Consider the following 27,503-nt stretch of genomic DNA (forward strand, 5'->3'; position numbering starts at 1 on the left):
GAACCCCGGGGGTCACACCTGCCTGGTAATCCCTGGGTGTATTGGCCCCATGACATGGATCCTGCCTGCTGGGGGTGCATGGGCTGGGCATCACTTACGGGCATCCTGGAGCAAGTGCCCTGCACCTCCAGTCCCATCTGCTTATGTATAAACTCTTTTTTTTCCATCCCAGCTGCAGCAGCAGCCAATTCCCTCACAGTGCCAGCTCCACAGGTTGGCACTGCCTGTGCATCCTCTCAGGGCACTCAGTGGACTTTGTGGGGGAAAGTCAGGACATGGAAGTGGTGCAGGCACTGCCTGATGCCCTGTATCTACACACAGGTGCCCATCACACACCTGCCGTGCCCTGGCTTTTTGAGATGCCAACACCTGCGGGATGCTGCAGCGCTCTGCGGCCAGCTCAGATTTATCCATTATTTTATATCCACACGCCTTTAATTTTTACAGCCCTGTTGGAGCACTACTCGGGGCTGTTAATAACACCAGGCCTTTCCCTGCCCCCTCCATGTGCATCCATCATGCTCCAACCAAGGTGCCAAGTGTGTCTCAGCATGGGTAAGTGCAGGCATGGGGAGGATGGAGCAGCAGGATTGGGCTCCCCATGCCCACCTGTGAAGCAGCCTGACTCTGGGTGCCCTTGTACCCCACTGTGGTTGGTGGTGCTTGGCTGGTTGGGATGCCCAAGCCTGAAGTGTCTCTCTGGTAGGATTCATAGAGGCCCTCTGCCTTGGCCTGAGCCCCAGGAAAGCTGTGCTGCAACACACTAATGTGCATGTAAGTGTACCAGGGTATGTGTGGATGCCAGTGAATGCCTGAGTGTGAGTATGTGTGTGGAGGTGCAGCATGTGGGTCTGTGCAAGTGCGTGTCAATGTGTGCGAGTGTACATGTGATGCACACGTGTGCCACTACCTGTGCAGGTGATGTTGTGTGCCTGCTGCAACAGAAGGCACCTTGCCCAGGCCATGCCCAGCATCCTGGCACCCCAGCATAGGAGAGTGCAAATTCAGCTGCCCCAGGCAGTGAGGGCTGTGCCTGGGGCCAGCCCATGGTGCCCACAGGGACTAGACACTGGATCCCACATCACTGAGCCACCCATCCCATGGCAACCAGGGCCCTATGCCATGTGTAGCACAGCACCCAGTATGTGCTGTCCCACCCCAGCACTCAGGAAGACTCAGAACTCCCTCTGAGCACCCGGGAATGTGCTGGCACGGGGTGGGGGGAGGGTAGCAGGGCACCCCTGAGCATGGCAGGCAGGACAGCCATGCGGGGCCGGGGTACGCAGCCGCTGCAGGGGACCACCGCGGGCGGTGGGAATTGCTGGGCTATAAATCTCCGTGCTGGGCCCCCCCGTGGCAGAGCAGCTCACGATATTTATGTTGGGGATTTATCTGCAATGCAGTTTAATATTCCCGGACCTTTGCGTGTGTGTGTGAACGCACGGCCCCCTCCCTATGCCACCCCATGCCACCCCCGTGCCCACCCTCTCACCCGGAGCCTCTCAGGCTCTGTCTCCTGCCCACCCGCAGTCCTGTCCCCTTGCACCCACCCTGGCAGGACGGGACGGGTCCCCCTGGGTGCCTATGTAGGGCGGGGGGTGCCGAGCCGCCGGGATGCTCCTGGCACCGGCCGTCGGCCGTGCCCACCCGTACCCCTCCGGGGTGCCCGGCTGCCCGGGGAGTGGCAGCAGGGTCCCCGGACGGGCAATGCCAGGCGGAATGGTATTGCCAGCCGCGTGCCATCCCCGCGGGGTGGGGAGCCGAGGGACCCCCTTGCTCTGCCTCCCCGCCGGCGGGGATGAGGTAAGGCTGGCGGGTGGCACAGGGCTGCTCCATTTGCATAATAATCTCGTTAATGGAGCCTGGCCTGCGGGAGAGCCGGGCTGGAGACACCACCCCCTCCCCGCCCCGCCGCCTCCCTCCGGCCCCGCCGCTCCGCCAGCCGCGGCGCGGGGCGCGGAGCGAAGCGCGGGGCGCGCAGCCGGACGGGCAGCGCGGGGCCGGCCAGCCCCCGGCAGCCTCCTGACACCCCCCGGGAGAGCCGGTGAGCACCCCCCAGAACCCCTCGAGCATCCCGGACAGCGTCCCCGAGCATCCCGGGCAGCATCCCCCCAGCATCCCGGGAGCATCCCCCAAGTGTGTCGGTGAGCAAACGGCGAGCAATCCCCGAGCACCCGCGGACATCCCGGGCAGCAGACCGAAGCACATACCCTCAGCATCCCCCGAGCACCTCGGTGAGCACCCCGCGAGCAGCCCGGGGAGCAGACCCCAAGCCTGCCGGCGAGCACTCTGCGAGCATCGCCCGAATATCACGGGCGTCATCCTGGGGAGCACTTCCCGAGCATCCCTCGAGAAACCCTCGACCCCCGAGCATCACTGGCATCATCCCGGCGAGCACCTTCCGAGCTTCTCCCTACCATCCCGGCAAGCACCTTCCCGAGCATTGTGGGCAGCGTCCTCCGAGCATCGCGGGCAGCATCCCCCGTGAATCCTGGGCAGCGTCCCCCGGGCACCCCTGAGCATCCCCCGAGCATCTTGGGCAGCATCCCGAGCAGCATCCTCCGAGCTTCCCGGCCAGTCCCCTGCCCGCCCCCGCGCCCCGCCGTGCTCGCTGCCGTCCCCGCTAACTTTCCGACGGCGGCAGCTTTCCTGCACGGGCACCGCCAATCTGCGGCGCCGGGGCACAACTTTGCCCAAGTTGCGGAGGGAACGGGGGTGGGGGGCGCGGTGCGGCCCTGCCGCGGGGATACTGACCACCTCCCGAGCGGCTCTTTGTCCCCAGCCTGTCCTCTCCCACCTGCAAATCCGGATGCCACTCTGCACCAAGTGAGACGCGGGGTTTCCTTTTGAAATCACGCTCACAACTCATCTGTGTCCCCACCCTCCTTTCCCCATGGGCAGACCCCCTCCTCCCCAGTCACCCCTCATAGACACCCCTGCCCATCGGGCACCAGCCAGTGGAGAGCAGTTGGGTGGATGGTGGTGGTGCTTTTGTGGGAGTGCTGTGAGATGTCCAGAGGGTCCAGGGCTCCCCACAGACTGGAATTAACTTTGCTTACACATCACGCACCACACCACGATTTGACACAACACAATGCAACACGGCACACCAGTACCCAACCCAACACAATGCAATGGCACAGCACAGGGCCACGCAATCTGACCCAACCCACGACACTCCAACGCCTCCCCTCATAAATCTCCCCAAAGCCCCTCTTCCCCAAGCTGCTCACCCCATCCGTACCCCACCCAGAGGGACTGGCAGCCCTGTGCACCCCGTGGTCAGGAAGGGTTCTCAAGGTGAGGATGGGCTCACTGGACCCCCCTGAATATCCACCCAGCGTGGATGCTCTTGCTGGTGTGCTATGTGGGCATGAGATGTATGCGAGATAAAGCTGTGCCAGGGGCTGAAACCTGCCTGGGATCATGGAGGCAGGACCCTACCCTGCCACCAAAGGAGCTGACAGAGGGGACAGCCATGGGATAGAGCTGCCACCAAGCTCCTGGCACTGGGGCCAGTCCCAGCACCACCAGTGGGGCACACAGGCAGGGATGGTGATGCAGACAGCAATGACGACAAGAAGCAACCCCCCCGCCCTTGCTCCTCCCAACTCCCCCCCTCAACCATCTCCTCTGCCTTTTCCAGGAGCTTCCTGACTCACCCGGACACCCTCCACCACCTCCCTGTGCCAGGCACAGCTCCAGCATGAACCGTGGGGTGCCTGAGCCTGCCCTCCACCTGCCCTGAGCCCACTGCACCCGTGCTGCCGGCAGGGAGCCTCATTCCTGGCCATGGAGAAGACCTACTCCTTGACAGCACACTATGATGAGTTTCAGGAGGTGAAGTATGTGAGCAAGTACCAGAGCGGCACCCTGCCCAATGGCTTCGCCCTCCAGCTGGGCACAGGGGCCAAGAAGCGCCGCGGGGGGCTGCCACGCTGGAGCCGCCGGGAGGTCTGTTTGCTCTCAGGGCTGGTGTTTGCTGCGGGTCTCTGCGTCATCTTGACGTGCATGTTGGTCCTCAAGTACCTGGCAGCTGAAGGGGACAGCTACTGTCTGGAGGGGTGCCAGGAGAAGAAGGCCTTCCTGCGGGCGTCCCGCTTCCTCAGTGCCAACATGGATGCTACCATCGACCCTTGCCAGGACTTCTACTCCTTCGCCTGTGGTGGCTGGCTGCGGAGGCACGGCATCCCTGAGGACAAGCTGGTGTATGGCACCATCGGGGCCATCGCCGAGCAGAACGAAGCGAAGCTGCGGGCGCTGCTGAGCCGCCCTGTGCGGCGCCGAGCCCCTGCCTCAGCCGAGAGGAAGGTCAAGGAGTTTTTCCGTTCGTGCCTGGACCGGGCTGAGATCGACCGTCTTGGCCCCCGGCCCATGCTGGAGGTCATCGCGGAGTGCGGTGGCTGGGACGCCCCTCCGGACCGCGGGGACATCAACGAGCTGCTCTACAAGACGCAGGGGGTCTACAGCGCTGCCGTGCTCTTCTCCCTCACTGTCAGCCTGGACGAGAGGAACACCTCCCGCTACATCATCCGGGTGAGGGCACCCTGCCCCTGGGGCTGCCCCCCACACCAGCCACCCACCAGTGCTGGTGACACCTGCCTGATGTCACTGTCTTTGTTGCAGTGGCACTGGGCATGTGGACTTAGCTGCAGCATATGGCTGGGCTGGGGACTCCCTCTGTCCCTGGGGACCCTCCTGCCTCCCCACCATGGGATCCCTGTGTCAGGCTGCCCTGGGGTGAGGGTGGCATATCCCGGGCAGGGTTAGGGATATGGGCAGGGGGATGCCCAGGGTGAGGCAGTGCCGCTCACCTGGGTGCTGAGGACAGCCCAGCAGGGCACCAGGGTCTCCAGAGTGCCGGCAGCCAAGCCCCTCACCTTGTCTTTCTGGATGCCATCTGTACTTGGGGGCAAGCCCCAGGCAGAGGCAAGGGGATGCCCACCGACCTCACAGCATATGCCAGGGTGCCAGGGCATCTGCCCATGGCTTTGTCAGCTTTTCCCACTCCTTCCAACCCATGCTCTTTGCCCTGTGGTGCCACCAGGGCACAGGTGGGCTTTGCCAGGGTGGCCAAGCCTCAAGCACCCCAGTGGGCGTGGGGATTCGGTGGTGGGCATGATGGGAGCACAGCAGTGGCACAGCAGAGATGCCATGGTGGGCACGGAGATGGGCATAGCAGGGACAGGGTGAGCATAGCAGGGACAGGGTGGGCATAACAGGGACATGCATGTGCATGGTGACAGCGGGGATGTGGTGTTGGTGCTGGCAGGAGCACTGGGAGGACACAGCGGTGGGGATGAGCCGCCCCGTTCCCTGTGAGATGGTGGGGCTGGGGCGTGTGAATGTGAATGAGAGAGTGAGTGAGTGTGCGGGGCCAGGGAGGCGCGGTGGCGGCTCCGGGCCGCGCGTGTGTACACTAGAGGGAGCGTGTGTCACAGGGAAAGGGTGGGCGGGCTGAGCGGGCTCCGGTGTGCGCGCGGTGGGACAGCGTGGGAGTGAGTGGGGGGAGATGGGTGTGACAGCCTGGGCTGGGGGTCGGGGCTTGGGGGAGCGGGGTGTGTGTGTCGGGGGCGAATGTGTGTGTGTAGTGGGTGTGATTGGAGGTGGGTGTGCCATGGGTGTGACCGTGACAGGAGGTGTGTGAGGGGGTGTGTGAGGGCTGCAGGTGTGGCAGCGCCCGCGTGGGAAAGCAAAGAGGGCAGGGGGTGATGAAGGAGGTGATGGAGAAAGGCTGAGGGTGCCCGTGTGTGTGGGACACGGGAGGCTGAGACAGAGGGAAGGGGAGGGTGTGGGTGGGTCTGTGCCTGTCTGTGTGCGTGTGCACGGAGGGGGAGTAAGATGGATGCATGCATAGGGGTGTGAGTATCCATAGGCATATGTCGTGAGGGATGAGTTACAGGTGCATGTGTACACATATATGCAAGTGTGTTCAGGTGTGTGAATGTGTTAGAGGCTGTGCCTGTGGCTACAGGATAGCAGGGGTTGTGTTTGGAGAGTGAGGGTATCCAGGCAGCTCATCCTTGTGGCTCCCCATGGGGCAGGACACAGCACAGGATTGGGGCTGGCCATGGGGCAGGTGTGGGGATACCATTGAGCAGGGTTGGGGTGGAGTGTGGTGGCATCATAGGGCAGACTATGGGGCAGCCTGAGTGCCAGTCAGGCCCTGGAGCAGGGGCCTTCCCCTCACCCAGCACTCCCACTCCATTGTATGCTGCCCAGTGCAGCTCCAGCAGCCTCCAGCAGGAAGGAAACTGAGGCACCGACATGTCTGTGGCTGTTCCACCACACTGCCACCCTATGGCTCCAGGGGCACCAGGAGCACACTGCAATACAGGAGAAGGTGAGGAGTGCCTGGTTCAGCACAGCCCCCTTCCTCTGCTCACCCACTGCCCCCATCTCTCCCCCCCAGATCGACCAGGATGGGCTGACTCTTCCTGAACGGACCCTCTACCTGGGGCAGGATGAGGAGAGCGAGAAGGTGAGGGGGGGGCACACTGTTGCCACTGGGACACCAGGAGAGAGACCAGCACCCAGCATGAGGTGTCAGATAGAGGGCACCCCACTGCAGCAATGCCAGGGGCTGGGGTTCTGCAGGGCAGTGTGGGGTGGCACTCAGCATCCCTTCCCTCTGCACAGATCCTGGCTGCATACCGGGTGTTCATGGAGCGACTGCTCACCCTCCTGGGGGCTGAGAATGTGGAGCAGAAAGCCCAGGAGATCCTGCAGCTGGAGCAACACCTTGCCAATGTGAGGGGGATGGGGTGCCCTTACCCAGTCCTTGGACACCCCACTTACAAATTTTTGGGGCCCTCCGTGTCTGGTCCTAAGGGACCCCATTACAATTCCTCCTTGGGGACCTCCTCTCCAGCTCTTGGGGACCTTCATGCCTGGCCCTTGGGGAACTCAGCCCCTTGAGGACCCCCATGGTGGAGCCTCGGGGACCGAGCCCCACATCTTGAGAACCCCCAGTTCCAGCCCTTGGGACAACCACTCCAGCCCCACATCCACCCTTGTGAACCCACTCTAGGCCCTGGGGGACTTCATACCAAGGTCTTGGAAACCCCGTTTGGTCCTTGTGGGACCCTTGTGCCCATCCCTTGCGTACCCCAGTTCCTTGAGGACGCTACGATCAGCTCCACTGGCAGCAGAGGGTTCCTGGGGCAGGGAGTGGGAAGGCTGTGGGTCAGTAACCCCTCTTGCCCCAGAGCTGTGCCCCATCCCAGTGCTCTGTCCCTGTGTCACGCTCAGAGTGGGCAGTGGGATGGTGACAGCCATGCCCACTCTGTGCAGATCACGGTGTCTGAGTACGATGACGTGCGGAGGGATGTCAGCAGCATGTACCACAAAGTGACCCTGGGTGAGCTGCAGAGCATCACCCCTACGGTGAGTACCCCCCCTGCCAGCCTGTCACCCCTTTCCCCCATCTGCCCTGTGCCCCACATTTGTCCCTGTCCCCCTGCTCCATGCCCTTGCTGCACCCCCCCTTTTGCCCCTAGTTAAGTTTACTTGAGGGTGATGAATCCACCTTGCACTTTTGTGGGTGGGAGGGGGTGGCAAGGAGTGGGGGTCCCTGTGCCCCCCTGACAGTGCCTGACCTGGCAGCTCAAGTGGAAGCGCTTGCTGGACCGCATCTTCCACGACAACTTCTCGGAGGAGGAGGAGGTGGTGCTGCTGGCCGCCGACTACATGCACAAGGTGTCCGACCTCATCCGTGTGACACCCAGCAGGTGAGGGGGGTTGGCACCCCCTGTGCCCCTGGCACCTTTCCCAGCCTGGCACAGGGTGTCTGTGGCTGGTCCTCCCCCTCCATCACCTTCTTCCTGGGAAGGCTGGGCTGGGCACAGGAAACCTGAGAAATCTCCTAGGAGAAGGCACTGTTGTGAGCCCCACAGCATCCTGGTCATGTCTGGACACCCACTGGGCCACCCATGCTAGAGGTTACCAGGCTCAGCACACATTCGGGAGGGCCATGTCCCCCCTGTGTCCCCGAGCAGGGGTATCCCCATCCTGGCACATGCTCCTGCCCTCCCTGTGTGCCCGAGGACATGCCCAGGGCTGATCTTGCCCCCTGTCACCAGGATCCTTCACAACTACATGCTGTGGCGCATCGTGGTGGTGCTGAGCGAGCACCTCTCCACCCCCTTCCGTGACGCCATCCACGAGCTCTCCAAGGAGATGGAGGGCAATGAGAAGCAGCTTGAGCCGGGTAAGATCTGCCTGAGCCAGGCCAACAAGCACTTCGGCATGGCCCTGGGTGCCCTCTTCGTTGAGGAGCACTTCTCCTCTGCCAGCAAAGCCAAGGTAGGTGATGCTGCCTATGGGCATGAAGCCACCACAACCCTCCTGTCACCTTGCCAAAGTGCCACTGCCACCCAGCACCCCACTGAGGGCTGTGTGGCGGGTGATGGACGGCGAGGATGCTGTACCAGCACTGTGGTGATCCATCACAGGTGCAACAGCTGGTGGAGGATATCAAATACATCCTGGACCACCGCCTGGATGAGCTGGACTGGATGGATGAGGAGACACGGAGAGCGGCCAGAGCAAAGGTAGTGGCCACCAGCATGAACCACTGTCCTTGCCCCCATCACCAGCCTGGGGTGGGGGCCTGAACCCACCACTCACTTTGCCTACAGCTCCGGTACATGATGGTGATGATTGGGTACCCTGATTTCCTGCTGAAGCCAGAGGCCATTGACAAGGAGTATGAGGCAAGGAATGGCCCAGGAGCACATGGGGAGGGGGCATGTGTAGGGGGAAGGTGTTCCCCACATCAGGGTCTGCAGAGATGCCACCCTAAAACAAGCCACCTCCTCATGCTCACTGTGCCCACCACTGGCAGGGTGCCCCACACGGGCAGTGCCATACTGTCCCTGGGGTCTGGGATGGTGTCTTCTTCCCCACATTGCAACCCGCCGAGCTTAGCCTCATTCTCAGCAAGGGCTGGGATTGCCAGCATGACCCAGGGACTCCACAGAGATGATGGAGAAGCAGCTGTCCCTGTGGGCACACAGCATGGGACATGAGGACAAATTTGTGCCATATCCAGCCCACGGCCACAACCCCACACTCTCTCTCACTAAGGCTCATGGGGGTGGGAGGGTGTTCCAGCCCTGCTAACCATGGACTTGGGGCTGGTATCCCCTCTGATGTGACTGTGCCCCCCAGTTTGAGGTGGATGAGAAGACCTACTTCAAGAACATCCTTAACAGCATTGCCTTTGGCATCAGGCTCTCGGTGAAGAAGATCCGTCAGGAGGTGGACAAATCCGCGTGGGTATCCCCTTGCCCTGGGAGGAACATGAGGGGGCACAGCATGGCCCCACCAATGCCCCCTGTTCCCATGCCCAGTTGCACCCCACAGGGTGAAGGGCACAGGACAAGCCAGGAATGCCCCCTTTTTCCCCAGCTGTGCAGAGGGGTGGCCTTTCCATGCCCCTTGGTGCCCCTGCAGCCCGGCACCGCTGTCTCTCCTTGCAGGTGGCTGCTGCCTCCCCAAGCACTGAATGCCTACTACCTGCCCAACAAGAACCAGATGGGTGAGCACTGCCCACCCCCTGATCAGCCCCTGGGGTGGGGGAGTGGCAAGGACCTGGGGTGGGGGCAGAGCCCAGAATCTCCTGGCACTGGCTGGTGCTATGGGTGGGTACAGGGCAGGGTAACCCCCAGTGCAATGTTCCTCTCTGTCCCTAGTGTTCCCTGCTGGCATCCTGCAGCCCACCCTCTATGACCCTGAGTTCCCACAGTGAGTGTGGGGCTGGGGGGTGGCCGGGGGGGTGTCAGGGTGGGCCATGGGGTGCCAATGTCCTGGGTCACCACCATCCCTGCCACCATCTTGCTCTCCACCCTCTCACCCCTGTTCCCCACCCAACAGGTCGCTGAACTATGGTGGGATTGGCACCATCATTGGGCATGAGCTGACCCACGGCTACGATGACTGGGGTGAGCGTCCCCCCATACCATGCCAGGGGGGGAGGTGGGTGGGCTGGGGGCAGCCAGGCAGGACGCCTGGATCCCTTGGGACTACTGGAGGTGGCGGTTGCCTTGGCAGGGGGGCAGTACGACCGGCACGGGAACCTGGTGCACTGGTGGACGGAGCGGTCGTACAGCAAGTTCCTGAAGAAGGCGCAGTGTATCGTCAACCTCTATGACAACTTCACTGTCTACAACCAGCGGGTGAGATGCCCCTCACCTGCTGGGCAATGCCCCCCAGGGCACACACTGCCCCGTGGGGGGGCCCTGCTGCTCTGTTGCCATGGCTGGGTGCCTGCAGGAGAGCCTGGCTCTGCTCTGCCCAGCCCTGAGACCCAGCGACTCATCACAGGTCAGCTTAGAAATTCCTCAGCGTGCTGAGTGGGGGCAACTGAGGAACAGCCTATGTGCCAGAATGGGGATGGGGGGATGCCTGGCTGAGGGGACATCTCTGTTCACCTGTCATTTCTCTTGGCAGGTGAACGGCAAACACACACTGGGGGAGAACATCGCTGACATGGGGGGGCTCAAACTCGCCTACTACGTAAGTGTCCCCCCACCCTGGGGTGTCACAGCCATGTGCCAGCTGCTTTTGCCATCCCCACTGAGTGAGCAGGAGATCCCCCAGCCCCTCCTTGCTCCCTGCAGCAGGGAGTGGGCATGATCCTGCTTGCTGGTTGCTGGGGGCCCTGAGGGGTGGGTTCAGGGTGGGTTTGGAGGAGGCCATGCTGAGGCCACCCTTTGTTCTCCAGGCCTACCAGAAGTGGGTGCGGGAACACGGACCTGAGCACCCCCTGCACCACATGAAATACACACACGACCAGCTCTTCTTCATCGCCTTTGCCCAGGTGAGCCCTTGTCCTCCCCACATGTAACAGGTACTGGGGCAGGAGGGTCACCCTGTGTGGGTGGCCCAAAGGGATGGTGAGACAGCCCTGGGGGACCCAGTGCCAATAGCCAGGAGTCAGGCTCAGCTGCATCAGCAGGTCCTGGTCTCAGGGTACCAGGCACAGCCCTGCACAGAGCACCCCACATTTCCCTGTTGCTCCTGGGGACCCTACAATAACAAACGTGTGTGTCCCCCATCATCTCCAGAAGCCCCATGATCCCAAACTTCTAGGAGAACCCTACAGCCAGGCAGCTCACAAAACAGGAGACCCTATAACAACAAACATGCCTCCACACTCTCTCAACCTACCTGTACCACATACACAGGCTCCTGGGAGACTCTACAATAACAATTACAACTGAGGCATCACTGGCCTAAACCCCCAGCAGCCAGAAGGGCCACTGTGCCCCAGCAGGTGCCAGGACCTGGGGTGCCCCATCTGGCTCACCCATGGAACCTTTCTCCCCCACAGAACTGGTGCATCAAGCGGCGATCCCAGTCCATCTACCTGCAGGTGCTGACAGACAAGCACGCCCCCGAGCACTACAGGTACCGGGTGCTCCCGAAATGGAAGGGGCACGGTGGGTGCCAGCCTCCTCCACAGCTGTCAGTGCCATACAAAATGGGGTGGGCAACCTTTGGGGTGCTGGTGCCACCAGATTTTGGGTGGATATCCCTGGGGGAGGGGATGGGGTAGTGCTGGGATGAGCAGGTGCCCTCAGCAGGACCCATGGCAGCAGCAGGGGCAGGGAGTGCCCAGCTCTGAGGTGCCCTCCTGTCCTGGCAGGGTCCTGGGCAGTGTCTCGCAGTTTGAGGAGTTTGGACGGGTTTTCCACTGCCCCAAGAACTCTCCCATGAACCCGGTGCACAAGTGCTCAGTGTGGTGAGGCCGATCCCCCTCTGGCAGGCTGGCAGCCCCCATCCTCATCCCTTCCTGAGTCCCACCCTGTGTCCACTCCCCACCTTTCCGTCTCCCCTTCCTACTCTTCAGGCATAAGGGGCACCCCCAGGTGTCATAGGGGATCACCCCAAAGACAAGCACCGGCCATAGGGGTGGGAGGCAGCGGGAAACACTTGTTGGGCAGCTGCCTCCTGCCCATCCCCTTCCTACTCACTGCCCTGTGCACTGGGGGGGCCCTCAGTCCCCATGGAGGAATGAGGGCATGTCCAGGCAACCCTGTACCCCATCTTCTGTCCACCCACCCCAAACCCTTCACTGAGCCCTACCACATCCAGCCCAGCATCCGTCAAGGCAGGGAGAGCAATCCAGAGTCACGATGGGGCTGCCCCATGCCAAAAGTCTCCCCTCCTCTGTGCCCTCCCTGGCATCCCCCATGCCAGCCCCATCCTGGCCCCTCACCAGCCCTGCCAGTGGGGGGGGGGGAGAGTGGCAGAGCTGGGGGCCAGGCAATGCCAGCCTGCCTGGGAACACAGACATCTGCTGTATTTTTCGCTGCTGTTTCTGGTCAATAAAGCACTGGATATGCCGGGCGGTTGCAAGGGGCCATGGCTCGTATATGGGAGCAGTGGGCAGCACCCCCAGCCCTGCCCACACAGCACCCCCACACTGCTAACATGCTTGTCTCACCAGTGTCACACCCCGTGTTTATTTAACACTCCCTGTGCGGGTGGTGTAGGACCCGCCCCACGCTCAGGGTTTGGTGACCCTTTGGCTGCTGCATCCGGACCAGAGGTGCTTCAGAAAGCTGCAGGTGCCACACAGTGAGGAGGGGAGAGAACACAGGTCTGGCAACTCCCATTGGGTGCCCTGGGGGCACAGAATCATTGGAAGAGGGGCAGGAGGAGGATGGGCAGGAGCAGGGCCAGGGTGGTGGCATGGGTGCCAGGGGCAGAGTTCCGCTGGTGGCAGTCGGTGTAGGGCTCAAGGCAGGCGGCGTAGGCCATGACATGGGCCACGTAGGTCTGCTCCTGCACCCCATGGAAGAGGTGGGCCATGGGGCCCTTGGCCAGAATGGCCACGTCCTCACCACCGTGGGTCTCCGAGTCAAGGGGCACGGCCGCCTGCTGCAGGTACTCAAACTGCACTGCAGAGAGTAGAGAAGGGGATGAGTGGGGGCCAGTGATGGCCCCCAGCCCCACCCCATCACCCAACCATGGTCTCTGTGCCCTCACTGGCCGTGTCATGATCCACGTCGGGCCGGTCGGGGCCTGGGTAGCCTGGCCCATTCCCATAGAGGATGGATGTGTAGTTCTTCCCATCAGTGGATAGTGAGGGGGCCAGACCTGGGGAGGGGGTGATGGAAGGGAAGGATCAGCCAAGGAAAGCCTGTATCACCCCTCTGGCCACAGTCAGGGTGCCGCAGAGCCAGCAGTGCCCAGCACAGGGCAGAGCCCCACCGAAGATGGAGGAGCCACGCAGGGTGTAGCCACCGAAGGAGAAGACGTGCGAGTGGTCGGCGGTGACAACGGTGAGGGTCTGTGCCTCGTCTGTCAGGACCCCTGCCCGCTCGATGGCCTGGTCAAACTCCACTGCCTCTGTCAGTGCCTTCTGGGCTGCCCCTTCGTGGTGGCCGTGGTCGATCCTGCCGCCTGCAGATGGGCACTCGCGGTGGGCTGGGACTGAGGGCAGCACCCCCAGCTCCTACCCCCACCCTGGGACACGGGACCCCCCCTCTCACCAGCCCCAGCGGCACCAGCCCCAACTTATCTTCCACAAAGAGGTAGAAGCCTTCAGGGTTCCTGCTCAGGATGGTGATAGCCGCCTCCATCATCTCGGTGAGTGATGGGTCCAGGGTGGTGTTACGCACCAGGCTGTACTTCATGTCCCCGGGTTCAAAGAGACCTGGGAGGGGACACGTTGGAGACAACCTCAGTGCCTTCATGTGTCCTGGTGCCTGCTGAGTCCCGGCACATGGCACATTTATTACCCATCAGATAATTCACACTGGGGTTGGCAGCAGCAGCCAGCATCTCTGTCTTGTTCCAGACATAGCGGGCACCCTGTGGGCGAATCCCACAGGGGGGTTAGTGGGTGCCTGGACCTGTGCCAGGGGCAGTGGGCAGAGGACAGTCCCTGCTGTGTCACCCACCGGCCGCGCCTCCAGCCATGTGTCAATAAGGTTTATCCCATCCTCCCGTATCCCATTCTGCTGGCTGTTCGTGGGATACTCAGGGTCTGGCGTCTCCACAGGGGTCATGTATTTTCGACCACCTCCCAGGATCACCTGGAGGGGGTGAGACAGGTGCAGTGTTAATGGGGCTGTCCTGGGGCGGGGAGTGTCTGGCCCTGCTGCCCCCATCCCATGCACGGGCACTCACGTTGATGTCGACGTTGTGGACCAGCTGCCAGGCGATGTCCTTGCATCCCTCCTGCCGTGCCTCCACAGGCATGCTGGCGTCCGCATACCAGTTACGGTTCACCACGTGGGCGTAGGTGCCCGAGGGCGACGCGTGCTGCACCCGCGTCGTCGTCACGATGCCCACCGCCTTCCCTGCCAACCCCCCAGTCATCAGACCCCATGAAGGGTAACAGAGTTCCCATGATCCAGCTATGGGATGCTCATGGGTGAAAGCCCCCAGTGTGACGTCCCTTGTCCCTGTGGGGTCCCTCCAGCCCTGCAGCCCCTGTTACCAGCTTTGCGGGCTTGCTCCAGCACTGAGACCACCTCGTTGCCCGCGGTGGTGTTGCACTGCGAGTAGCGGGCGGCCGCGCTCAGCCCCACTGTCTGGTAGTTGCCCTTCACCCCACAGAGATAGGCTGTGGCTGTGCCCGCACTGTCAGGGACCTGCCGGTCCACGTTGTACGTCTGCCGAGGACAGAGGGGGTCAGGGCAGGGGGCAGTTGGCAGAGGCACACAGCGGGGTGCCCCCCCAGCACTCCCTGCTGCACTCATTGCTCACCCAGGGACAAGTGTGGGATGAGCAGGGACCCCACACGCTGCATACGTGCATCCTTGTGCTGCCAGCAGCCCCACGGGCATCACCATGGTCCCATGCCTGGGATCACTCTGGCCCCTGTCCAGCATGGTGGGATTTACCTTGGAGAGAGCCACGTAGGGGAAAGCATCCAGTGCAAGAGGGGTCTCAGGACCCAGCTTTCCCTGCTGCTGCCCCTTGAGGATGCGAGTGGCCGTGATGGTGGGGATCCCAAACCCTGGGCGAGGAGAGAGGGTCCTGGTCACCCTCTGGACCAGGTGCCCTCCCCACACCCCACTCAGCAGAGCACTGGCCATACCAGCCTGCCTGTCAGGGGTGCCAACAGGACTCACCATCCCCCAGGAAGAGAATGAGGTTTTTGGCTTGGCCTATCCTGGGCTGGATTTTCAAGGAGGCGTCGATGGCCGCAGCTGCCTGCTTGTACCAGAAGGATGGATTCTCCTCCTCCTCTAGGACAGGGCAAACACCTGTCAGTCCCAGCTCACCAGCACCTGCCTCCCGAGGGCACACCAGTAGGGATACTCATTCCCTGGGCATCCCCATGCTGGGGCCTTCTCTAACGTGGACCAAGGGGTTCAGGGTGCTATTTGGGGTGAGAGGAGACCATGCAGGCTTGCACCTACTGCCTGGACTGGGGTTCTGAGGCAGAGAAGGAGAGGGGCAGCAAAACCAGACATGATGGGGAGTTATCTGGCAGGTGGGATGGGGTCAAATCCATGGCAATTGGGTGGTGATAGAGGATACAGGCGCTTCCCCTAGCCCAGCCTCCAGCGCAGAAACAAGCAGAAAGCCAGGGAAAAACTGGCTCAAGGACTCCAGAAAAGCAAAGTTAAACCCTATTCACCCTTGCAGAGCTGGGCAGCCCCTGCTTCCCTCCCCAAGCTCTCCCTGTGGCCAGCCAGGCTGATGATCTGCTTCCCCGGACACCACCCGCAGCCAGGGGCACCTGTCCCCATCCCTGTCCCCACCTGGGATGACAGCAGTGCTGAGCCCTGCCCAGAGGCAGAGTGTGAGGGATGCCAGGACCTTCATGGTGGGATCCGACAGCCCGATGCCGCTGGCAGTGTGTACAACTCCAGCAGATCCAGGGAGGGACTTTGGACAGGGACCAGCCCTTGCGGGCTGTGTGAAGAGGTTCAGCACGTGTCCAAAAGCCAAGTGTTCTGCTGGGCAGCTCGCACAAAGGCCGCAGGGTTGGGCTGCTGGCACCTCCTTGGCACACCAGCATGTGGCTGTTGGGGCGTGGATGGGCTTGGGGTGCAGACAGATGCAGGGACAAAAGGATGTGCAGTTCTTGTCAGGAAATGCTGCCCCAGCTACAAAGCTGCAGTGTCAGACAGCGGAATGCCCTGTCCTCAGGTGCCAAGGGCAGCACTGGGCACTGGAACTGGGACAACAGCAGTATCAGCAGCACCTGGGGTCACTTGTGCATTGAGCACCCTGCTCTCTGCCCAGACTTTCTTGAGTAATAAATCCATGGATGTGGACTAAAACTCTGCTCCTTGCACAGCCCCATTCCAGGAATGTACCAACCCTTGTGTACTGTGCCCCAGCCTGGCAAAGCTGGGGAGGACATGACCTCCCCTCACCATCATTTCCTTACCTCCTTCACCCCAGTGCCTTCAGTGCTGGTCCCAGGGGGGAACTAGGAACCATGACCAGCTGGGAAAACTGAGGCACAGGGCAGCACCTCAGGAGGTGACCACCATTATGAACCTTTGCACAGTGGACCAAGACAAACAACATGTGTTTTATTGCATCCCTTGGTTCTGGCCACAGTGGTGATCTGGCTGCCAAGACCCTCAGAGGGACTCAGCCAGGGGCTCTCAGACCCCCACCATGAGGGCAGCCACACAGAGGGCCAGGAGGGTGAGCAGGGTCTGTGGGGAGCACTGGGTGCTGTGGGAGGCCCTGCGGGCTGCCCTGCACCCAGGCTCTGTGGCATAGGGCTCGAGGCACGCGGCGTAGGCCATGGCATGGGCAATGTAGTGCTGCTCCTGCACCCCGTGGAAGAGGTGGGCCATGGGGCCCTGGGCCAGCACCACCACGTCCTCCCCACTGTGAGTCTCCGTCTCCAGGGGCACGGCTGCCTGCTGCCTGTAGTCCTTGTCCTCTGCAGTGGTGAGGGGAGAAATAGGGCTGAGGCTTCCCAAGGGTGGAGGGAGCTCCCATTACCCTGGTGTCAGAGCAATTCCTGCCCAAGTGACTCCCGAGCCTCGTGGTGGCACCAGGACCCTGTGTGTCCCCAGTGGCTGTGCCAGAGGGATGCTGTCCCCAGCCACCCTGTGCCTCCACCCCATTCCCAGCAGACTCCTACCTGCAGCGGGGAGGCTGGCAGCTGGACGGCCCCCATCGCGGACACTGTAGCCAGGACCATTGCCATAGAGGATGCTGGTGTAGGCTCGCTTGTCCTTGGCTTTCTTGGGGGCCAGCCCTGACACAGGGAAAGACATTGTCACCTCACACCTCGCTCCACACCTGGGCCAGATCAGCCTCAGGTGGGAGCAGAAGGCTGAGGTGAGAAGAGGGATGCTCACTGCCCCTCCCCAAGACCCACCAAAGATGGAGTTGCCACGTGGTGTGTTGCCTCCAAAGGTGAAGACGTGGGAGTGATCCGCTGTCACCACAGTCAAGGTGTCCAAGGGGGAGGTGAGCTCTCCTGCCCGTGCCACCGCCTGGTCCAGCATGACGGCCTCCATCAGTGCCTGCTTGGCCCGCCCGCTGTGGTGGCCGTGGTCGATCCTGCCACCTGCACAGGGAACGCAGCCATCACCCTCATCCCCTTGGATGCCCACCTGCTCCCAGGACCCGCATCCCACCCCAGTCCCAGCCACACTGCCCGCCTGGAGCTACTCATCTTCCACAAAGAGGAAGAAGCCATTGGGGTTCCTGCGCAGGATGCGGATGGCCTTTTCCGTCATCTCCACGATGGAGGGATCCGTGGATGTGTTGCGGTTCAGCTCGTACCTCATGTCTTTGGGCTCAAAGAGGCCTGGGGGAACAAGGTGAGGAGGGTCCATGTTGGGGCTGCTTTGTGTCCCTGTCAGCACCTCTGGAGAGGGGTGGACAGGAGGAAGCATTGCCAGTGGTGCAGGCAGTGATGCTCCTACCCATAAGGTGGCTCACGGAGTCATCTTCAACCGCATCCAGGCCCTTCTTGTCCCAGACGTAGCGGGCACCCTTCCAGCGAGAACAGAGCCAGTGCCAATGGCATGTGCCCCACGCCCGGAGTCACATCCCCTCTGTCCTGGCACGTTACCTGCTTGGCATTCAGCCATTCAGCAATCAAGTCCCGGCCATCCTTCCTGGTGCCATTCTGATCTGGGTCCTCTGGGTACTCGGGGTCCGGAGTCCGCTTGGGGGTCATGTACATCCTTCCGCCGCCCAGGATCACCTGCCCGGGAGCTCAGCAGACCCTCCCAACACTCCTGGTGCCCCCTCCCTCCCGCGCCCGCTCCCCAGCTCACGTTGATGTCCGTGTTGTGCACCAGCTGGTAGGCGATGTCCTTGCAGCCGTCCCGCAGGGCCTCCTTGGGCATGTTGGCATCGGCGTACCAGCTCCGGCTGGCCGAGTGGGCGTAGGCTGCCCCGGGGGACGCGTGCTGCACCCGCGTGGTCGTCACAATGCCCACCGACTTGCCTGCAGCGTGGGCAAGGGTTTACAGGGAGCCCATCCAACCTTGCACAGCACAGGGTGGCCATGCCAGGCTCTCTGATAGGGTTGCCTGCTGCCCCATACCCGCCAGCCTGGCCCGGTGCAGGATGGAGTCCACTTCATTGCCAAAGGTGGTGCGGCATTTTCCATAGGTGGCTGCCCCACTCAACCCCAGAGTCTTGGCATTGGCTTTCACCCCACAGAGGTAGGCGGTGCCTGTGCCAGCACTGTCGGGCACCTGACGGTCGATGGTGTAGGTCTGGAAGCAAGAGGAGTCCAATTGGGTTTTGGTCAGGGGCAGCAGGAATGTCCCCCCAGCACTGCCCTGCTCACCTTGGCCAGGGCCATGTGGGGAAAGGTCTCCATGGCCAACACGCTCTCCTCGCCTGAGCCACCAGCCAGCTGCCCCTTGTAGATCCGAGCAGCCGACATGGTGGACAGCCCCATGCCTGTGGGCATGTCCAAGTCACAGGGTGGCACGGGCCAGGACCAGGGACAGTCCTGCCCTTCCCAGGCACTGCCCTGTGATCTGCAACAGCCCCATCTTCTCATCAGTCACATCCACCAGCTGTTGAGGGCCTGGCAGGGACCCGGGACACTCACCGTCGCCCATGAAGAGGATGATGTTTTTGGTCCGCTGTGCTGCTGGCTGCAATGCCAGGGCCAACTCCAGCCTCCTCCTGGCCCCTTTATTCCAGTAGCTTGGGGACTTCTCAGCATCTGGAGGTGAGAGCAGAGCTGGGGGTGTGCAGGGGCACTGGGCACCCTGAGGGGCTTCAGGGGCACACCCCAGGGGTCCAGCGTGGGCATCTCCAACCAAGGTGAATTTAGCTGCTCAAAGCCCCCTGGGACCAAGAATCCTTTGAGGATCCACATGGCCTTTGGCACACCAGTATTGCTCAGAACCCACCTGCAGAGAGGAAAACTGAGGCAGAGTTTGGCAGGGAAGCTCCTTGTGTCTCTTGGCAGAGGGGATGGGGTGCCCAAGCACCAGCCCCCATGGTGAGGGTGTAATGGCCGGGCAACTCTGGCCAGCTGCGACTACAGAGTCACTTGATCCAAAGTCAGTGACCAGGGCAGTGGGGATGGGGAGAGCAGGGACAGGGCCTGCTTTGGGGGGAAGGTTGGGGTCTCAGACCACCCTGAGGTGGCTGTGAGGGTTCCCCTTTGCTGGTATCCCATGGGAGTCGACAGGGTCCCCGGGGACCCCCAGGGAAGTGACACCAGCCCCAGCACCCCCCACCAAGGGCTCTTACCCCACTGTCCCACACGTCCCCTGTCAGAGGCTGCAGATGTGAGCTGAGCGAGGAAGCAGAGGAGAAGGTAAGTTCCAGGAGTAAGAGGCCGTCCCATGCTGCCCACTCCAGGTTCCTCCTGGAATGCTGCCTGAGTCCAGGGCAAGGGGACAGCCCTTTATGGCTCTTCCCAGTCCCGTGAGACGATGGGCTGATAACATTCCTGGACTATCTCCCAGCCCTCCCAGGGCCCTCCCAATGCTACTGACACCCCTGGGGCCATCCCTGCCCCCACCAGTGAGGCAGGACCTCCAGGCCCATCCCTAGGGACCTGGGCACCTCGTGGCCCCCAGCTCCATGGTTTTCTGCAGGACCCCGGGGGAGCAGCAGGGGAGGGTGCAGGGCAAAGGGCTGCTATTTCAGACAGGCTGAGCCAGATTGGGCTGGATTTGCCTGGTTTTCCCCCTGAGACAAACCCAAGAAGGGGGACACTGGGCTGAGGGGTAGGGGATGGACATCTTGGCTTTGGTGTCTGTCCTCCAGTCCCCTCTTCCAGCAGAGCCACGCACTGCCTGTCAGGTCCTGGGTGCACTGGGGCAGCCCATGCCAGCACACCTGCACAACAAGGTACCTGTTGCAGGCAGGGAACAGCCCCATGTCACCAGTACCAGTTGGCATTCATCCATGACTGCATCAGGCCATCCGGAAAGACGCTGCAGGAGCATAAACCCTAGGGACTGCAGGTGTCCCTGATGGCTTTCAGGGCTCACCAGCTCCTGGGAAGTGTGTTCTACCCACTCCTGACCCATCCCAGGGCCTGATCCCCCATCCTGAGCTGGGCATCCCAGATTTGGCCAGCTGCTGGTTCTTGCCAAGGGCAGATAGGTTGATGCCAGGACCACAGCTGTCACCACCGATGAGGAAGAGTGATGCAGGGCTCCCTCCCTGCTTGGCAGAATGGATCCATTCCTTCTTGTCAGACTGTCTTCCAGCCACTACTTGTGATAAAATGGGAGCTGTCAGAGCAGCCCATCCCCTCCCAAAACATCCTGCACACTGTGAAGGGTGGACATGGGGACAGAGAGCAGGCAGAGGTGCCTGGAGATTGCCGAGAGGTCGGTCCGTCTGCAAGGTGCTGGATGCTCTCTTGACTGGCAGGGAGAAGCAAGGACATGACGCTGCAGGGTCCCCAAGAAGGGTTAGGCTGGAGGACAAGGTGTGAGGGACTGAGCAGATACATGGAGACTCCTAGAGAAGGCTCAGACTGAGGGACTAGCCTCCAGACTGGGAGCTGGGAGCCCCTTTCCTGATCTCTCACGCCTTCTGGACATGCATACCTGGGGGCTGGGAGAGATGGTGAGATCACTTGGATTTCATAATGCCTGGGAAGCAGAAGCAGGGGGAGGCACCAGGCTGCCAGAGAGATGAGTTACTGCTGGGATTCCCCGGCTGGGGGAACATGGAGGGCACAAAATAAAACCTGCACAAGCTCCACGTAGGGCTGCTGACCCGGCTTTTATTACATGACACACAACCCTGCAAGAAACCCTCCTGTATGGCCCCACAGCTGCATCTCAATGCATCCCCCCACATCCCACCTGGGATGGTGGAGCCAGCCCCTCTCCACTCCTGGGGACGTGCATCCCCACTCAGCCTTCACCACGGGCACCTGAAGCTGGGGATGGACACCACTGCTTTTAAAAAAAAGTAAGAAAGCATCAAGCTAAAAATACCCAAGAGTAGAAATGCTCTGCTTGGGGCAGGCTCAAGCTCTGAGCCCTGCTCCCAGCTGGAGTTAAAATCCAAACCAGAAATAAAACCACACTGGTTTTAAAACTCAATCCCCAAAGTCCTCATGGGTCCCTTCTGCCTCCGGCAGGTGCCGGTGCAGGGCCTGCGAGGTGAGGGAGCGTCGGGAGTGGGAGCACGTGCAGCCTCCTCTGAGCTCACTTCTCCGAGCTCGGTCTCTTGAGCAGGGCACTGTACTTGAGGGAGCCGCTGTCTGCCGTCAGCACCACCTCCACCAGCGTGAAAATGGTGATCACCTTCAGCCAGGGAGAGAAAGACAGAGAAAAGAGAGTTTTCAGGTGACTGACAACACACTAAGATTTGCTTAGAGCCACTCTGGCTTTTGCTGCCTCCACCAGTGTACCCATGGGGAGCCAAAGAATGGAGCAGGATGGATTCGGATAGCTCTGCTGGGGTCCAGGGTGCTGCTAGGGCTGGGGCTGGAGACAGCATCTTTAAGGGCAATACCATAGGCTCTGAAGCCAGACAGGGAAGGCAAACCGACCTAAATGAGCCTCCCAAAACATCCTCACTTATTCCACTTGTGTTCTTTGCAGTCTGGGAAGGATTACGGGCAATTATCCCCTTGGCTGTGGGTCCCAACCTCCCCTCAAGTCCGCTGGTGCCTTCCCCCTCCAGCCACATCATCCCTTAATGAAGCTTGGCCAAGTGCCAACAGGAGCTGCGGTCAGAATGGTTTTCCACATCCCACTGAGCATTTTATCAGCATCCCAGAAGGAGGGAAAAACCTGCCTGTGCTCCCACAGCGAGAGGAGACCCAGAAGGGACCACAATGGATGAGAGAGATGCAAGGGAATAAAACTCCCAGAAAATCAATCCTTCCTGTTCAGGAAAGGCACTGCTGCTGCCACCTCCTCACTCCTCTGAACCTAGCTCTTCCTGTGATTGTATGGATCAGAAGTGTAAGGCATCAATCCAGTCTGTCCTTGAGGTAGAGTTCAGGGGCTGGCTGGGACACTGGGAAGGGCTTTCCCGGGGCCATGGCCAGGCACCTGGGGATTTGCTTGCTGGAGCCTGTCCCCAAGCCCTGTGCTGTAGCAGGGCTTGCTGGGGCCATCTGCTTGGGGCTGGCCCGCAGGAGGAGCAGGCACAGAGCTACCAGGGTAACCTTGTCCAACCCTTCCCAGCTCATCCAGTGCCAGCTGCTCCCAATTAATCATTCAGAGCAGGAAAATCTCACTGAGATTTAAATGTACTGAAGTGGCCAGCGAGGAGCAACCTGCAGGGAAATCCTTCTGCAGTTGGCTGCCCAGAGAGCTGCTGGCTACTGAGCACCAGCCCCTGTCTGCCCCAGCTGGCTGCAGTGCAGGAGAGGGTGGTCAAGGGGCAGCCCCCCAAATCTGGGGGAGTCAAATGGGTATTATCAGGATTCTCCCTTGCAATCCTGCCTCATTCCTTTGCTGAACTGCTGCAAAACAGCAAAATTTCACATCAAGTTCCCCCGAGTCTTAGATCCACTTCATGCTCCAACCCTGAGTGATGCACACTTGAGGTCCTGGTCATCTGGGGATCACAGAGAGATGGAGGCAATAACTTCCCTCTGTGGCAGGGACAGCCAGCCCAGACCCCTGCACAGCTTCCCATTACAGCCTTCTCTGACATTCCCACTGCCTGGCCAAGCTGAGCTAAAGCAGGAAGCAGAGGCCAAGCACCAGGTCCAGGTGGGGAGGTGCGGTGTTTGGTGCTGTGGGATGTCTGGGAGACATCTAACGTGGTTCAGCACAGCTCACAGGGAACTGGCTCATCCCAAGGCAGGAGATTTATCAACTCAGGGATCTGCCTGCTCCCACAGGAGAGTTCTTGTGTTTTCTTAGGAGGTGTGGAGGGTTCGTGAAGGAGTTTCCTCTACCAACTGTTTGCTTAACCAAAATGGGCCCTGCTCATGCTGGGGCGTCATTTTTCATGCAGCTCTCTGCTAGGGTGTAAGTGATCCCTGCTCCTGTAGGAAAGCAGGAACTGAGGCTACTTCGGGCCACATCCAGGGAGCTTCTCTGAGCCAAGCTGAGAAAGGAAAGCTCAGCTTCAAAGCGAGGGAGGCCTGCAGAAATGCCTGCAGCAGCCGGGGAGCTCAGCCAGCTCTGACCGCAGCATCACCCCTGGGAAGGGAAGGAAAGGACTGTGCTCTGTATTAGGAGCCCTAGGTGGGCAAGGATGGGCTGTGCTGGGCTTGGGTGGCAACGGGGTTCAAGTGCAGAGCCCCCAGAGCGGTGCAGGGAGAGGCTGGGATTCAGCCCTCCCATCCCCACCCTGGCAGCAGGCAGAGATCACAGCAGTCAACACAGCTGTGATTTTAGAGCGATGCCAGACAAAAGCTGGCAAAGAAGCACCACTTAATCAAGCCAGACAAATGCGATTGCTCCCTTTGATTGAGTTACCAAGTTAATAGATGACAGGGACACAAAAGAGAGATTTCTAAACACTGTTAAAACATTTGACACTGCATCTCAGGAAGTCTGATTTAAAAAAATTCTCCTAATTGGGGCTCAACCCTGACACAGGGATGGAAACCCCAAGAAAGGGCCATTTCAGTGAGGGTGCGAAGAATGCCAGGATGGGGGGAAGGGTCTAGACTGGAGCTGCTTTAGGCCTGATCTTACTTAACCTCTTAATTAATGATCTGGAAAGAGGAAGTAAACAGCACATAATTCAATTCCTGAAGGAAACTGAATTGGGAGGCAGGGCACACAGGAGGCAGGGCAGAGACTGAAGGGTGTGGAGGGGTCAGATGTGAGGGTAGTGATGGGATGGAGCAGGGCTGGATGTCAGAGGAGGTTAAGACCGAAGTTGGGCTCACTGGGGACACAGAGAGACAGGAGGACCCGACAACCAGTGAGGCAGTCCTGCCTCCCAGACCTGTCCTTACAGACATCACAGGTGGGCATTGCACACAGCCTCCATGCCACCTTCATGGTGTTGAGCCTGTCCCATGCTGTGGGGGTTTTACCTGGTGCACAGATTCCTCCTCCAGCTCCTCTGGTTCCCACATGAGTGTCAGCTCTGGCTTCTTCCCCACCTTCTGGAAGCGGAAGTCCAGCAAGGGCAGCGCCTGCAGGCAGGAAGAATATTGGGAACATCCCTCTACTCAGCTCTCCTCCTTCACTTTGCCTGTGGATGGGGCTGATGCTGCTCTGCCCAGCCCGCTCTTTAACAACCGAGATGCAGCCTGTGAGCCTGAGCCTAGCACGTAAATCAGAGGCTGCTGTGATACACCATCAGCCCATATATCACACTCTATGTCCTGTTTAAAGATGTCACTGCCAGCCATATAACCAGGTTATTAAGAGAGGATGCTGTCACCAGCCGCAGGTGCTGGCCCTGCACTGCTGTCACAGCCCCAGATAAACCACCTGATTAAATGAAATGAAAACCAAGCCTCGCTCCCTGCCCTCGCTTCAGATCCATGCTCATCTCTGTTCCCCTGAATCTGGCTTTATTCCCTAGATTAGGCTAGATTAGCCAGCACGTCACAGGGAGAAGCTGGTCCTCAGAGCCTGGGCTGATCCAGACCCTCAGTCCCTCGCATCTGCCCGGGTTGAGGGGTGGAGTGGAAACCCCATGAAGGCTCACCCCCCTCTGGATGGCCTGGCTTGGGCACAGCTCTGCTGGTTGCAGGGTGGCACAAAAGGGCACCAGGACAGCCACTGCCTCCAGCGGCCCCAGGCTGCTGCAGCCATCTCTGGTGAGGCAGTGCTGGCACTGTCTCACACTGGTGAGGTACTTACATTGCAGTAGATACGCTTCTGGATTCCAAACTTCAGCACAAGGACATCAAAGGCCTTGCTCAGGACACCCATCACCATGGCTTCTGACTCCAGAGGACCACATTCCTGTCAAGAGACAGGGCTGTCACTACACAGCAGCCCTCATCCAGCCATCCCCAAGGGGAGCCAGTGTCTCCAGGTCCTGGAATCTGGCAGTGGTGGTTGCTGAGTGTGTCCCCTCACTGTTTTGCCTTTCCTGACGCCAAGTGGGCAGCCACAGCCCCCCACCTGGTAGCACCTAGGCTGAGCCTTCAGAGGGAAATCCAGAGATGCCTTGAGGGAAGACAGTCTTGGCGCTTACCCTGACGAAGATGGAGAAGAAGAGGTCACCGCTGAGCTCCTGCACCCTCTTGGAAGCCATCTTCCGGTCATTGCAGTGATCTGCCTGTCTCTGGATGTCCTCTTTCTCCATCTTGATGGGGCAGCTGGCACCTGCAGAGGGGACAAGTGACAATGACATGCCCATGCTCCCCCCTGCTACAGAGCCATGCCATGGCACCCTGGCCCCAGGTGCCCAGGCCAGCCCCAGGAGCGGCCGGGCACACCCACCGAGCGAGGCGGAGAGGAGCCGGTGCACGATGATGTCGGCGTAGCGGCGGATGGGGGAGGTGAAGTGGGTGTAGAAGGGCACGTTCAGGGCGTAGTGGCGAAAGAGGGTCTCGTCCTTCACGACACCAGTGCAGAAGTAGAGAGCCATCTGAAAGGGGGGAGAAACGAGGGAAGGGTGTGAGTAAGGATGGTGGCAGGACCCCACATGAGGCTGGAGGGGTCTGGGTCTGCACGACAAGAGCTCCAGCAGCCAATGGTCCTTCTAATGACATCCTGTGTGCTGATGGCCCTTCATTGGCTGCTCAGTTTGGGCTGTGCAGGGACAAGGCGGATGCTGCAGAAACTGAGCAAAAGGTGCAAAGCCACTGCAGGGAGCTGCTGGCTGCCAGCTGACCCTGCCTGGCTCAAGGACTGCATGAACTTTCACATCACACATGCGTTTAAGCATTCTCCTGCTTCTGTTCAGGCCCTGAGGCTCATTAGCCATCCTCCCATCTTCCAGGGGAGAGCCCAGCTTGTTCCATGCCCACCTCGGATGCTTTCCCAACAAGGAGCCTTGCAGAGTGGCTCCTGTGCAAGGCTCTTTGGTTCTGGGTCTGTCTGCAGGCTCTCCAAGTGCCTACCTGGAGAGCACTGCGAGCTGGGATAAGTGGCTCCTCCATTCACCAAGGAAGAGACAGCCCTGCTGTGATCCCTGCTGCTCCATCCCACCATGACAGCTGGGAAGCAGAGCGGATGGACTGCCCATCTAAACCAACACCAAGGCGACAGCAGCACCGTGTTGCCCAGAAGTCTCTTCAGCAGGAACCTCTCCTGTGTCATCCCTGTTATCCCACATGTTACAGCTTTTATTTTTACATCTGTGAAACACCAGCTCTCAGGACTGGGAAAACAATGGGGGCCGAGCCCAGGCGGGGAGGGGAGGCTGTGCAGGTCAGGGGGGTTGCGGCGGGGTCACGGCACAGTGGCGATTGAATGAACCCATTTAAAAATAAGAGCAAGTGATTTAAAAAAAATAGGAGTAGCCAGCTCTGATTACAGAGCTGTCCTGGGATCCTCAGTTTGGGCAGCTGTATCCTCCGCTCTCCAGCCCAGCAGCACAGCCAGCTCCTGCTGAGCAGCAACGCACTGATCCGGGTAAGTAAATAGAGCAGGTTAAAAAAAGCTGCATCAGTCCTGGCCTTATTATGAGACCCAAGAGCTGGGATAGGAGCTGTGGTGGCTGCCAATTTCCACAACCCAGAATTAAATTGTTTCTGATGGACTCTACAAAGTATGGTCTCCACTCAATTAGCTCGGCTCCCACCGAACGAGGCTCTGTTGGGCAGGGAGAGACGCCAAGCACTGGAAGCTGCTGCGGGAGAAGATGAGTGCCCTTGTGCAGACAGGCAGCATGAAATCTCAGGGGATTTACAGGCACTTGTGCCAAGCTTCTGGGCAGAAGGGAAGAAGGTCTTTACAATGCCAGGCAGGTAGAAAGCAGAGCACCAGACAAAATCCCTGCTATAGGGATTTTCCCTTCCCCTGGGAAGGGTCCATCCCTGCCCTATGCCCAGCAGTGTTTCAAGCTATGCTCTGCCTTGTTTCAAGTTAGAAAAGATGCTGAAGGTCCTGTGCTGTTTGCTGTTGTCTGGGGCACTTCATCTTTATGAATGTGCTGGCCAAACCAGGCTACTGCAGGGTCCAGCACCATTTTGGACACCCTTTTGGCAGCTCTTGACTCACTGACGTTGG

The 27,503-nt window shown here is 60.3% G+C and overlaps 4 protein-coding genes across 10 annotated transcripts in view; 1 reads left to right on the plus strand and 3 right to left on the minus strand.

Annotated features, from left to right (window-relative positions):
- Positions 1–1,973: 1,973 nt before the first annotated feature.
- On the plus strand, positions 1,974–12,184 carry ECEL1 (endothelin converting enzyme like 1). 2 transcript variants are annotated; one of them, XM_051781644.1, is made up of 18 exons: positions 1,974–2,234; positions 3,647–4,536; positions 6,413–6,481; positions 6,640–6,750; positions 7,294–7,386; positions 7,606–7,730; positions 8,082–8,304; positions 8,454–8,552; positions 8,640–8,714; positions 9,172–9,275; positions 9,483–9,541; positions 9,696–9,747; positions 9,877–9,944; positions 10,054–10,178; positions 10,453–10,518; positions 10,727–10,822; positions 11,336–11,412; positions 11,651–12,184. In XM_051781644.1, the coding sequence occupies exons 2-18, from the start codon at positions 3,793–3,795 to the stop codon at positions 11,748–11,750; spliced, it is 2,286 nt and encodes a 761-aa protein (XP_051637604.1). In that variant the 5' UTR covers positions 1,974–2,234; positions 3,647–3,792; the 3' UTR covers positions 11,751–12,184. The 2 variants fall into 2 exon arrangements, with proteins under 2 accessions (XP_051637604.1, XP_051637605.1); XM_051781645.1 differs by having other exon boundaries at positions 1,974–2,144.
- A 311-nt stretch (positions 12,185–12,495) lies between these two features.
- Positions 12,496–15,879, minus strand: LOC127468466 (intestinal-type alkaline phosphatase-like). 2 transcript variants are annotated; one of them, XM_051781650.1, is made up of 11 exons: positions 15,729–15,858; positions 15,093–15,251; positions 14,862–14,977; positions 14,456–14,630; positions 14,143–14,315; positions 13,914–14,048; positions 13,752–13,824; positions 13,553–13,666; positions 13,222–13,413; positions 12,997–13,107; positions 12,496–12,908 (listed from the first exon to the last, which is right to left on the minus strand). In XM_051781650.1, the coding sequence occupies exons 1-11, from the start codon at positions 15,790–15,792 to the stop codon at positions 12,646–12,648; spliced, it is 1,575 nt and encodes a 524-aa protein (XP_051637610.1). In that variant the 5' UTR covers positions 15,793–15,858; the 3' UTR covers positions 12,496–12,645. The 2 variants fall into 2 exon arrangements, with proteins under 2 accessions (XP_051637610.1, XP_051637611.1); XM_051781651.1 differs by having other exon boundaries at positions 12,500–12,908; positions 13,532–13,666; positions 15,093–15,209; positions 15,729–15,879.
- Positions 15,880–15,983: 104 nt separating this feature from the next.
- LOC127468481 (intestinal-type alkaline phosphatase-like) lies at positions 15,984–21,044 on the minus strand. The gene is made up of 11 exons (XM_051781680.1): positions 19,672–21,044; positions 19,019–19,135; positions 18,749–18,864; positions 18,500–18,674; positions 18,228–18,400; positions 18,020–18,154; positions 17,871–17,940; positions 17,620–17,752; positions 17,318–17,511; positions 17,078–17,194; positions 15,984–16,873 (listed from the first exon to the last, which is right to left on the minus strand). The coding sequence occupies exons 1-11, from the start codon at positions 19,766–19,768 to the stop codon at positions 16,587–16,589; spliced, it is 1,614 nt and encodes a 537-aa protein (XP_051637640.1). The 5' UTR covers positions 19,769–21,044; the 3' UTR covers positions 15,984–16,586.
- Positions 21,045–21,112: 68 nt separating this feature from the next.
- Positions 21,113–27,503, minus strand: part of DIS3L2 (DIS3 like 3'-5' exoribonuclease 2) — a 181,692-nt gene continuing 175,301 nt past the window's right edge. For 4 of the 5 annotated variants that reach the window (XM_051781608.1, XM_051781610.1, XM_051781612.1 and 1 more), the window contains 5 exons: positions 25,770–25,917; positions 25,522–25,652; positions 25,182–25,286; positions 24,404–24,505; positions 21,135–21,695 (listed from right to left, as the gene is read on the minus strand). In XM_051781608.1, coding sequence (XP_051637568.1) covers positions 21,597–21,695; positions 24,404–24,505; positions 25,182–25,286; positions 25,522–25,652; positions 25,770–25,917 — 585 coding nt within the window. In that variant the 3' untranslated portion in view covers positions 21,135–21,596. Of the gene's footprint in view, positions 21,696–24,403; positions 24,506–25,181; positions 25,287–25,521; positions 25,653–25,769; positions 25,918–27,503 lie in introns of all 5 variants that reach the window. The other variant, XM_051781609.1, reaches the window with a different exon arrangement.

This window comes from Manacus candei, unplaced genomic scaffold, assembly GCF_025592945.1.
Source record: "Manacus candei isolate 608988 ecotype Guabito, Panama unplaced genomic scaffold, ASM2559294v1 h1tg000015l, whole genome shotgun sequence".
Classification (NCBI taxonomy): Eukaryota; Metazoa; Chordata; class Aves; order Passeriformes; family Pipridae; genus Manacus; species Manacus candei.

What these genes read in the sequence shown, in the direction of transcription:
- ECEL1 (XM_051781644.1), top strand. Translation starts at nt 3,793, where the DNA reads ATGGAGAAGACCTACTCCTTGACAGCACACTATGATGAGTTTCAGGAG. An exon ending in CCATTGACAAGGAGTATGAG is followed by an intron (nt 8,715 to 9,171) that starts GCAAGGAATGGC and finishes TGTGCCCCCCAG; the next exon opens with TTTGAGGTGGATGAGAAGAC. An exon ending in TATGACCCTGAGTTCCCACA is followed by an intron (nt 9,748 to 9,876) that starts GTGAGTGTGGGG and finishes CCCACCCAACAG; the next exon opens with GTCGCTGAACTATGGTGGGA.
- LOC127468466 (XM_051781650.1), bottom strand. Translation starts at nt 15,792, where the DNA reads ATGAAGGTCCTGGCATCCCTCACACTCTGCCTCTGGGCAGGGCTCAGC. An exon ending in CATGGCTGGAGGCGCGGCCG is followed by an intron (nt 13,825 to 13,913) that starts GTGGGTGACACA and finishes ATTCGCCCACAG; the next exon opens with GGTGCCCGCTATGTCTGGAA. An exon ending in GCGTGGCTCCTCCATCTTCG is followed by an intron (nt 13,108 to 13,221) that starts GTGGGGCTCTGC and finishes CCCCCTCCCCAG; the next exon opens with GTCTGGCCCCCTCACTATCC.
- LOC127468481 (XM_051781680.1), bottom strand. Translation starts at nt 19,768, where the DNA reads ATGGGACGGCCTCTTACTCCTGGAACTTACCTTCTCCTCTGCTTCCTC. An exon ending in GGCTTCTTCCTCTTTGTGGA is followed by an intron (nt 17,512 to 17,619) that starts AGATGAGTAGCT and finishes CGTTCCCTGTGC; the next exon opens with AGGTGGCAGGATCGACCACG. An exon ending in TGCCAGCCTCCCCGCTGCAG is followed by an intron (nt 16,874 to 17,077) that starts GTAGGAGTCTGC and finishes TCACCACTGCAG; the next exon opens with AGGACAAGGACTACAGGCAG.